The 12,192-nt window shown below is 38.5% G+C and overlaps 1 protein-coding gene across 1 annotated transcript in view; it reads left to right on the forward strand.

Annotated features, from left to right (window-relative positions):
• LOC128830386 (sucrase-isomaltase, intestinal-like) overlaps nt 1-11,929 on the forward strand; it is a 61,471-nt gene extending 49,542 nt beyond the window's left edge. Inside the window, exons 10-14 of the mRNA XM_054016203.1 lie at nt 486-654; nt 1,359-1,475; nt 5,664-5,812; nt 11,495-11,579; nt 11,807-11,929. Coding sequence (XP_053872178.1) covers nt 486-654; nt 1,359-1,475; nt 5,664-5,812; nt 11,495-11,579; nt 11,807-11,929 — 643 coding nt within the window. The remainder of the gene's footprint in view (nt 1-485; nt 655-1,358; nt 1,476-5,663; nt 5,813-11,494; nt 11,580-11,806) is intronic.
• Nucleotides 11,930-12,192: the final 263 nt, after the last annotated feature.

The following is a 12,192-nucleotide window of genomic DNA, read 5'->3' on the forward strand; positions in this document are numbered from 1 at the left end:
ATCAAACTATTGAGAGATCTGGTTTTCTCATAGTATGTTTCAGTTTCTGGATGGTGGAAATTCCACAACAAGGCCTGCTCTAGTTTTATTTCAACTTGATAAATAGCTCTCTGAGGGAAAACCAAGCCTCAGAAGAACATAAATAGAAATAGTGAGAAATTCTTATATTCTTATTCACATACATTCAGATTCATGAGGAACCTGAATGAGTACATGACCCCGAAAGTCATAGATTCCACAACAATCATGACATACATTCTTACCAATTTATGGTGGTTGTTTTTCTTTACAAGGATGTAGTACTGATTTCTGCATTTTACATGACTCGAGAACATAATGGACCACAATAACAGTTGTTATATGGATAAAACTCTCACTTACCTTAACCAAAATTTTGCCTATATGAGGACTTCAGAATCAAGCCTATAATGTGAAAACTTCTTGAGTTGGGTTTTCTTCACTGATGTTGATGTACTTTTTCCCAGTGCTGTTCAGAAGGCCACCGGAAAGCGAGCATTCGTTCTGAGTCGTTCTACATTTGTCGGAAGTGGGAAATATGCAGGTCACTGGCTAGGTGACAACTATTCACGCTGGAAAGATATGCACATGTCAATAATTGGAATGTTGGAATTTAATCTCTTTGGGATTCCATATGTAAGTCTGCCTAAAGGCTATCACTGTTTCATATGTAATATCATTTGAAATGAATCCAAATGTTTGCTTATATGAAATGCTTGATATGGCAAGCAGGTGCTGATTAAATTTAATTTTGTTAATTTTTTCTAATTCAAGAAGAGTCAAAGATTCTCATATGAAACAATTGTGTGATGTGCCAGTGTAACCCGCACACCTTCTGGGTGTGGGGTTCTATCCCATCTAGTGGCACCAAGACCACTTAGAGAGAGATTGAGTTGGCTCTATAGCCTTAGCTAACAGCAAGTTGGCTTTTAGCTCATGTGGTAGAAGCTCATGCACTAAGCTCCAGAGGTCCCAGGTTCAATCCTGCCCGCTGACGACCAGGGCCTGTTGGCATTACACCAGGAAAAATAGATTTCCTTCCTGATATATGTTTCATCATTCATATTTCAAAATATATTTCTAATTTTGCAAGCTGAGTTGAAGAAATAATACAATTATTAAAATATAGTCAAATCTATATTAACATTCTCAGTCACTGCACATTTTTTTTCCATGTTCATCACACTATTGTGGGATCACCTGATAAAATCACCAGAAAAATAGTGGTCCTTTCGTTGACCTTTATTAACAGGTATCACTGTAACTTATTGATTTAGGGCCTGATTGTGTAACTCTTACTCACACTTATGAGCACTTACTTAATTATTGTGTTTCTTCAGATTGGTGCTGATATCTGTGGGTTTCTCCTTGGTACAACTTATGAACTCTGCTTACGATGGATGCAACTTGGTTCATTTTATCCTTTCTCCAGAAATCATAACGGAGAGGGCCAGACGGTAAGAAAGCAAAGCTACTAAATGCTGCAGCTCTTGATTTTCATATTTATCATTTTAATATTTAAATTGTACTCTCAAAAATCATTCTGCGTTTCTGTGGGTAAACCCTTGTTGGGTGAACAGAAATCTTTTATATGGTGCAGTGCTATCAGATGTCATGCACAGAAGTGATTGTTATGCATTCCCATAATTTAAAAATGGATTGAAACTTTAAAAAAAGTGTCTAATATCCCAAAGCTGCATAGAAATAAATTTGTGCACAGTTTACAATTACAAAAATGTAGATACAAATCAGTTCCTTCATCAATAATCTACCAACACCCTAGTTTTTGTTTCCTGTTCTCTTTTAGGTGTTAATGACGTTATCAAGTATTTCAGGGAAACAATTATTTGAAGGCAAATGGAGGAGGAACAGATTTGCTATTATCTCCTGCCCATAAATTATTGTTTGGTTGTCATTTTAAAATATGAACATATAACACATCCTTTTACTTGCTTAGAATGTTTTTAAAGTGATTTTATGTTCACCTTTTAACACACATTACAGGAAGGGGCAGACAGGGTACAACCTGCATCATCCTAAATTAAGCCTCCGACATATATCATAGTTAGAAATTTTGGACAAATTATATTTCTTATACATTAGAAACTTCAAGGACAGGTAGCAGTAGAAACAACAGTTACTCAGCCTAGTAAAATTGAAATCTGAAAAAAAGCAACTGAACTGAATTCATAACTGAAAAAGTGCATTATCAAGTCTAACTCTGTATCCATATACTCATTCTAGCTCTTATCTCAGCTAGAAAGAAATGTCATGTTGTTTCTAGCTGCTGAAAGGTTGAAGGTCCTCTGGTCTTTGGATATATATATATATTTCTCCACTGTGCTGTAACAATGAATGAAAGAATGATTCTGCTATTACAAGAGGCTGTTTTTACTTTTGTAAGATGAAATGTACAAAGATGGAGTTAATGTTGTGACTGTTAACTTTCATTTTGCTGCAAGGCCAGATTTTTAAAGGCTGGTGTAACAGTTGCACCACAAGAATTCATATTTGCCTGCACAAATGGGTATGTGCCTTTAAAAATTGTGCAATTGCACATGTAAACAGGCACAATGGTTGCTATTAAAAAGTCAAGACTTGCCCCCATATTTACTATCCAATAGCATTGGAACTACCAAAGTATTCCCCTATAATTAGAATAGGAAATGTCTGTTTTTTTCAGATACTACTGTGTGTAAATATTCTCTGTGTAGTGGTGTCCACTGTAGTTAGATTTATAGTTATCTGATTTGCACTCATGCATGCACCCATGTGTGCATGAAAATGTAAAATTGTGTTTGGCCTACATGGGAGTATATTTGTAGTCTATATACAAGTTGGTAGTTAATTTGCATGTCAAACAAGAGTGCAATCAATGGAAATATAAATATATGGCTACATGAGTGCATTCTTCATGAAGGCTGTAGCTTATCAACTCATAAATAAGTAGGTCATGGGTCGAATTCCATCATCCTTATGTTGATGGATCCATTTGAGGAGTAAGGCATTAGTAAGGGTGGCAGAATAGGGCCCACATGATGTCCGCCCCCCTCAAATTACTACATGCCAATTCAAGAAAAATTGAATTGAGCAACTAGAATTAATTTTTCTTGTACTGTTAAAAATCATAGAACAGTTCTGTTCATTTTTTGTAAAAGTCTGATTTGCAGGGAGCTTTGAGTGACTTAGAGACTCACTATTTTTACTGTATTTAGACAATATTTGTACAGTAGGGCTGTCCAAGTGGTAAAAATATACCACTATTAAAAAGTAGCTGGCGTTCCAGAGCTTAGAAACCAGCAGGAAACATGGTTATTGACTAATGCAGATGTATGTATAAGAGAGGGTAAAATAACTTAAATATTGAGTTAATTAATATTAAATGTAATATTAAAATTTGATCTTAAGCATCTGGTTTGTCTGACTCACAGGGATCTTGCATGGCTTAATAATATTCTTGCCTGAAAAACACTAGATAATAGAAAAGCAAAGTTTTATTATTTCTGTTCCTTTTATGTTTCATTAATCCAGGAATTCATGATGCAGTATTTTAAAGAGAAATTGACTCATTTAGGGAGAAATTTTTAAAACAGATATGGAGTCTTACGACTCTTTTTCATGATCTCAGTCCACAGTTTCTATGAACTTCAGTAAATAGCAGAGTGAATCCACTGAATACAACAGGTCAACAATATCCAGTGAATGTGGATAATTTTTTTGAATCTGCTCTTTCTGTTTCTAAGGAGGCCATACAGTTTCTAGTGAGGGTCTTTGTGACAAAACCTTAAAAGCAGAAGTCCTGTCTGCTGGGTATAGATTTTATGAATGAGGGTTGAGCTTTTCAAAGCAAGGCAGGGGACTTGACTTAACACATTTTCCATTAATTTTTCTGGAAAATGTGTAGCTAAATTTTCTGCAGTGCTTTCCAATCACAACCTGGCTTTTAGAAATGGCCTACCCTATTGTGCTCTCAGAATTATATGCACAAATATTTGTAAGCATAATTGATGTCATTCTGACATAACCATCAAGCTATTAAGTTTGCAGATGATACCAAACTGGGAGGGATTGTAACTGCTTTGGAGGATAGGGTCATAATTCAAAATGATCTGGACAAATTAGAGAAATGGTCTGAGGTAAACAGGATGAAGTTTAATAAAGACAAATGCAAAGTGCTTCACTTAGGAAGGAACAATCAGTTTCACATATACAGAATGGGAAGAGACTGTCTAGGAAGGAGTACGGCAAAAAGGGATCTTGGGGTTATAGTGGACCACAAGCTAAATATGAGTCAACAGTGTGATGCTGTTGCAAAAAAGCATACGTGATTCTGGGATGCATTAACAGGTGTGTTGTGAGCAAGACACAAGAAGTCATTCTTCCGCTCTACTCTGCGCTGGTTAGGCCTCAACTGGAATATTGTGTCCAGTTCTGGGCACCGCATTTCAAGAAAGATGTGTAGAAATTGGAGAGGGTACAGAGAAGAGCAAGAAGAATGATTAAAGGACTAGAGAACATGACTTATGAAGGAATGCTGAAAAAATTAGGTTTGTTTAGTTTGGAAAAGAGAAGACAGAGGGGACATGATAGCAGTTTTCAGGTATCTAAAAGGGTGTTATAAGGAGGAGGGAGAAAACTTGTTCATCTTAGCCTCTAAGGATAGAACAAGAAACAATGGGCTTAAACTGCAGTAAGGGAGGTTTAGGTTGGACATTAGGAAAAAGTTCCTAACTGTCAGGGTGGTTAAACATTGGAATAAACTGCCTAGGGAGGTTGTGGAATCTCCATCTCTGGGGATATTTAAGAGTAGGTTAGATAAATATCTATCAGGGATGGTCTAGACAGTATTTGGTCCTGCCATGAGGGCAGGGGACTGGACTCGATGACCTCTCGAGGCCCCTTCCAGCCCTAGAATCTATGAATCTATGAATCAAGTTGTATTTGAAATCAGGTAGGTAGATGTCTAGATACAATTAATTGTGCCCCCAAAATATCTGGTCTGCATTTATTTGCATCCAAAAATTGTAGGTGCAGAGTAACAAACCAAGTTGAGACCTCTTAAAAATAAGGATGAAATCCTGGCCCATTGAATTCAATGGGAGTTTTGCTACTGACTTCAGTGGGGCCACAATTTCACCCGAAGGCCATAAAATCAAATGGCACTTTTCATACAGGTTTGTCTCTATGGTCTTGGCCAAAAGAATTTCCCTCTTCCCTCTGTTTGGCAGCATATTGAGTATCCATTTTCCACTTATCTTACACATTCTACCCCAGAGGTAGCTGCATTTCAGTGGTGAAATGATTTCTAAATATACAGAGTCTGATCTTGATAGGAGCTAAAAATCCACAACTCTCAATGACTTTAGTGACCTTACGGGCAATTGAGGGTGCTCAACACCACTAACGATCAAGTCCCTGTCTTACGATGTTCACTGATATATTTAGGAATAAAAGGTTCTAAATCAGTGTGAGACTGGATTGTTGTTTTTGTCTATTCTGTTTAGATTTTTTTTTTACGCTAAGCATTCAACTGTAGACTGTTCAAGTCAATAGACGCTTTCCTTAAATCATGACAGGCTACTTCCTGTATAATAATTGCATATTTGTAAACTTAAATACAAAACAAATCACTTTCTCTTTGGTAGGAGCAAGACCCTGCAGTGTTTGGAGCAGAATTTGCGGAGATATCTCGGTCTACATTGCTGATTAGATACACGCTGTTGCCTTATTTGTACACCTTATTCTTTGATTCTCATGTCCATGGAAACACAGTGGTACGAGGATTAATGCACGAGTAAGCTACCAGTCTCTTTCCTATCTGTGATATTTTATTCATATTTATTGCGGATCCAGTGTAACAATTATTTTATATTTATTTTGATAATAGTAATGATAAAATTGTATCTCTCTGCCTTAACAAGAGCAGTTTATAGTAAAACAGTAAAAATATTTTGCATAGTTCATGTAACATTTAACATAGATTTTACTTTAAAAGCAATATTCCCCCCCCCCCACTTAACTTTCCTCAATTGTTATTTATTTTCCAGGTGTTTGTTTAATAGAATGGGTCGTATGATGTTTCAAATATTTATTTTTAATATTTCTGCTTAACAGTGTTTATGTCCATACTTTTAACCATTAGGGCTTTTTGGGTATTCATATCCAGGGTAAGTAGCAGTGGTTTAATATCCATTAATAAAAGAATCCCTCAGGTAGTCTTCAGTGATGTGAAGTTTGTAGTCCTATCTATTCCCCACTTATGGTATCAATAGTTCAGAGCCAGATCCTGCAGTCACTTATTACTGGACATAGTGCTTGCTTTTGAAAGCAGTCTCCTTGCTTCAGTGGAACTAATCAAGTAACTAAAGTTACTTAGATGTTTGTAGCACAAAAATATTCTATGGATTTGATCTCATATTTCTTGAGAAATTAAATAGAATCATTAACGGTAATATTGTAGAATTTTACTTATTCTTTTTCTTCTTTATAGAAGAAAAAACTGAAAGCTGTACATGTTTTCTTTTAATATCTTATTAAATATTATATCACAGAGACTTACTGTGAAAGATGTGTTTTAAAAGCTGTCCTCCCAACAATAGTTATTAGGATCATAGAACCGGAAGGGACCTCAAGAGGTCATCTAGTCCAATCCCCTGCACTCATGGCAGGACTAAGTATTATCAATACATCCCTGACAGGTGTTTTTCTAACCTGCTCTTAAAAATCTCCAATGATGGAATCTGACCATGTGGTCATTGCATATAACATACAACAACTGTGGCCTGTTAGATTCTGCTTTGTGTTTTAGCGCCTCACACTGAGGAAATGAAATAATAAAATAATTCAATAGCTCAAAAGTTAGAAAAGGACTTGAAGTGATGGTCTATGACAAACAGCTTTAAAGACTACACAGTATGAGCATGTCAAGATTCAAGACTTGGTTAATAGCTTAAAAAAAAGGAAAAGTGGGACAACATCAAACAGTGGGAAATGTGTAGAGGCTAACTAGCTTTCATAGACTATGGGAAATGCAGTAGATTGGGGCATGAGTAGAAGGGCCTACATTTTCAACATGAGTGAGTTCATTTGCGTGCCTAATTTATGCTCATGATTGCAAGATCAGCTGTGGTGTATCCTGGTTTATGATGATCTCCTGACATACACTCTGAAAAGCCCTAAACACATAACCTGTGTTGTTTGTTTTCAGTCTGTTGAAGGAATCACCTTCATAAACACCCTGTTAAAAAAAAATCAAATGATAGCTTGTTATTTCATATATGTCTGAGGTAGTGGGATTGTTGCAGGAAGAAAAGTAAATGGGTTCCCTTCTTAAATCCCTTCTTCTTGCAGCACGTAAATTTTTTATAAGAATATATAAATGTCTTTATCAAGCAAAGTTTCTTACTGAAAGTTTTCTGTCACACACCCAATTAGGTAGAGCCTGGAGCAAGCCCTCAGGCACATTAACCTTTGGCTCAATATACTCTCCCAAACTCTCCGCTATTTTAAAAAATAGAACATTGGGTACATTTCCCTTTGTTCTTCAATTGCCACGGTTCTTTTGCTCAGTTCTTTTGGAATTATTACAATACTGAACTCCTTCAGGATCAGGTACAATGTGCTATGCACATATAGAGGCATGATGACACAGACCCCACTGAGAGAATCCTTTCCTAAGCAATAAAACCAAATAAAGTCAGTGTATGGAAACTTTAGCAATGTCATATACATTTTGAAATAATTGAAGGAAATCAAAGGTTGACACCGTTAGAGCTGTTCAGGAATTTTTTGATTAAACATTTTTCTGTTAGAAAATGCTGATTCATATTTGGTCAGGAAGGTCAAAATGAGAGTGAGACCCCAGAATACCCAATAGCCCAGTGGTTACTGGGCATTCATGCTTTACTTTTGCTCTGTCTGATTCGGAGCAGGAATTTTAGAGTCTCCTGCATCCCATGTGAGCATCCTGGCTATTGGATATTCTGGGGTCTCTCTCATTTTTACCTTCCTGACTAAATATGAATCAGCTAGTCAGCTGGGCTATTGCTTATGATGTGTGTCCCTCCCATTTCCCCCTTTTTTCCTCTTTCTTTTAACAAAAAAATTCAAAAGATCTAGGTTCTATTCTGATGCAGATTGAAAACAAATGATGAAACTCAAATTATTTTGCAAAATGGAACTCTTGTTTTCCGGCCAGACCTAAATAAGACCATGTCTTACAGGTAGCTAAGGCAATTACTTTTAGTCTTTATCTGATGACTGATGTGTAAAATATTTACTGTCAAAGGACTGTGTTTACAATTAAGTAGCTTTACATCTTCAGTATGAAGAATCAATTATGTAATACTAGCTCTGTGTCTGGCAGTCAGAGATTTGGTCAGTTTCTGCAGCCGTTTGACAAATGTCAATTAATTTAGGCAACGTAGATTGAAAGGCTTGCAGAGAAGGCCATAAATACTTGAATGTACTCTCAGGGAAGCTTCAGTTTTTCTGAAATAGGACTTTGTGTGCTGCATCATCTTCCAAGGAGAGGGTAGTTCTCTTTTCCACCCTGGATATAGTGGCATCTCTTCTTGGCCAGAAGCTGGGAATGGGTGACAGGGGATGGATCAGTTGATGATTACCTGTTCTGTTCATTCCCTCTGGGGCACCTGGCATTGGCCACTGTCGGAAGACAGGATACTGGGCGAGATGGACCTTTGGGCAGACCCAGTATGGCCATTCTTATGGATTTGCCATGAAAGACACTGCATCCTTTGCTGGAAGGACATATATGAGCCTCCTCAGTGTATCAGCTCCTGATTTTCAATTAAGAGACATTACTTTCCAACAATAATATGCTTCTTGTGTGATTGTATTCAGCCACCATAGTCATTACTGGAGACAGAACTTGGGACTGTAAACATTGACAATACAGGCCTCTTCCACTTGAGCTAAGGAAGATCTCCTATAGCTATGAGGTCATGGTAGGCTGTAGAGACTCTGGATTAACCACTGGAGTATCATGATCACATGTGCAAATGAATAGTTTAGGAGGGAAGCCTTGTATTCACTGGAAAATATCAGATCCCCAAGACTGTCTCCATTGCTGTTTACTCTATCAGTTTCATGGTCTATGTAACAGGGGTAATGCTCTTCTGTTCACCTGAACTGTCAGCCAGTGTTAGAACTTGCATAAAACTGCAGAAGTTCTACTGATTCTTTATGGCAGATGTAGTTCATTAACTCCATCCATGATATAAGGGAGATGTGAGTAGCTGGTCTGGAGAGAGAAAGGGCAGAAGAGGTCCCTAGACAACCAAGCAGTGGTCCACATAGCGAATCAACAGTCAGAAAAGTTGGCATGGGTAATGAGGCTAGTGAGGGCATTTGTGTTGCATCACCTTTTGTTTTACATTTGTGTGTGTGTGTGTGTGCAGTACGTGTCTCCAGGGTAGAAAATGGCATTGTAGATACTCTATCTTGTTTTCAGGACAATAGCTTCCAGAAACGTGCACTGTGTGCTAGCAGAGCCCCACAAGTGATGTCTCACCCATGGTGGAACCATGGCTATGGTTAGCTACAGGATTAGCTGAAAATACTTTTTGCCCTAATGATTGAAGGGCTTACTTGGCCAACCTCACTGAATTCACAGAATTTGGGAAGGTCTCCAATGTCATTGGCCCAGCACCAGGGCCGACGAGAGCGGGGGGAAACCGGTACAATTACCGGGGCCCGGCGGTCCAGAACGGGGCCCGGCTTCCCCCCTCTCGTCGGCCCTGTTTAGCTGGTCCACCCTTGCTGGGGGGCCTGAAAAATTTTTTTCACCGGGGCCCGAACCTGCTCTCAGCAGCCCTGCCCAACCCCAAACATTAGGTGGGTTGATATACTCTGTCTTCTACCTGCTGTGGATTGGCTTAATCCACTACTTTGGGTTGCCCAACTGGTTTATCCTTTTAGTGGGAGTCCCTGACCCATGTAAGGATTTGTGGTAAGGAAATTATTGGAGGGATGGTGTAGAGCTGATGCGTGCAGAGAAAATGATAGACATCCCATAACCATATAGGTTCTGTCAGGGTTAGTGGATGCTGTACCCTCTGCATTTGGTGTTGCCCTTTTTCAATGCCTTCAGGGTTAGTCCCACAAGCAGCCAGGAACAGATCCAGGTGTGTATTAGAATTCACAGATGTTTCTCTTGGATGAGGAGTAATGTCTTTATGCTTGCGGTATTCTAAAATGTATCAAACATGACAGATGGGCAAATAGTGCCCCTCTCTGATGTTACATTTTAATAAAGTTGCAGCCTGCCACTTAAAATCTACCCGTGTCTGTTCTCTTCCACTTGAATATCCAGATCAATTAATTCAGGGATGCTGAAGTTAGCATAGCTACAGGAGGAGCTCCCCAGCAGCTCTGTGCCTGCTGGGGGAATGTTGTTGTTCAGCAAAGGCTGATCAATATTTCTGTGAAGTACAGTTTGGAGGGAGTTGGAGAGTCTGGAGCTTGATGGGGAAGGAAGGTTTTAGAAATAATGTATATCATGCTTGCACCTTACGAGGGGTTAGGGATCTTTTCATGCATTTTCTCCAGGCTGCTCTTCTGCTCAGGTGACTGGCAGATCTGAGTTCCATTGGCATTTGTAAGTATTGAAGACCAAGTGGCTCTTTTGATTTCCACCCGCCCCCCGAAGGCCTGTACTTCACAGGAGGCCAGAATAGTCTGGTGCCCAAACACGTGGCTGCCAAAGTGGTGCTTTAGGCTCCCTACTAGTAGTTTACTGAGGGAGTAGGCTGAACTACCAATGGGGCAGTCTGAGCAGGCTGGGTCTTGCCTGGAGGTGGCAGTTCAGGTATGTGTGTATCTGTGAACTAAGTTGAGTAGCCTGCTTCTCCATGGGGCCATTGGTACTGGGTTAGCCATCTAGATTCTAGATTCTCTCCTCAGGAAATCAGGTTTGATAACAAAAGGCTTTCTTCTGTTTACACACTAAGGCATTGTTTATGGTGGCAATGGAATTATTTTAGCTATACTGTTCTTAAACATGGTTAACATGTAATACATTTAAATATGGTTAAGTATAAACTGGAGTATAAACTTTTCTCAAACCGTATTCTAGGCTAGTTAAGAGCCTAGTACAAAAACAAATACATGATTTCATGTATACTCTAATACATGTAAAATAGATGTGACTTGACTATGTTGGCCAGGAAAACGGTGTTGAACTATGTTTTAAATCATGTTTCAGTTAACAATATATTATTGCCAGTATGGATGAGGTCTAAGTTCTTGATCCTAAAGGCTGTGAAAAGAGAAACCAAAACTTCTTGCTATCAGTCATGAAAAAGGTATCTGGATATTGATGGAACACACTAAAGTAGGAAACCAGAGACTGTTGGTGCAGTAAGCAATATCACAGGATCAAAATATTTCATAAGTTCTTTGAAAGAAAAAAAAAAAAGATTTGAATTAACAATGGATATCTTTCTTTCAAAACTAGATTTACTTCTGATCACCAGACTCATGGAATAGATACAGCTTTCCTTTGGGGACCAGCTTTTATGATTGCTCCAGTTCTTCAAGAGGCAAGTATTCTAATTTTAAAATGTTATAATATTGGAACCAAAGAGATTAATACTGTTCAGGGCTTTAAATCACCTGCTGGGTGATTGTATATTTATCTACACTATCCACTTTTTTATCCACCCTCAATCCCTGAGGACTCAGTTTCACAAACAGACCTAGCTGTACAGAAAGAACAACTATACATACACAGGCTGGATTCTCCTACTTGCCGAGTCTCGTGTTGCAGATGTTCCTGAAGGATGCCATCTATAGCAATAAAGGGATTGTAGATTTTGGAAGAAGGAAGAAGAAAAACCATGATAGAGAAACAGATATAGAATGGCTGCCAACTTGTGGACAAAGCTGTTAAACTAACCTCCAATTAAAATTGCCCAAATAATCTTGGAATTGGAACTTGTGAAAAAATATGCTAGGAGTTTCCCAACACCAAATCCAAATGAAATCAAAGTCCTTCTGTTAAGCTGATAATGACTGTTATATACAGTGTTGTAGCCATTTTGGTCCCAGGATATGAAAGCAGGGCCGGCTCTAGGTTTTTTGCAACCTCAAGCAAAAAAATTTTTGGCTGTCCCCCGTCCCAGCCCTGGGCTCCTCGCCGCACCCCCCCGGCGT

Source organism: Malaclemys terrapin, chromosome 1, assembly GCF_027887155.1.
Source record: "Malaclemys terrapin pileata isolate rMalTer1 chromosome 1, rMalTer1.hap1, whole genome shotgun sequence".
In the NCBI taxonomy this organism is placed as follows: domain Eukaryota; kingdom Metazoa; phylum Chordata; order Testudines; family Emydidae; genus Malaclemys; species Malaclemys terrapin.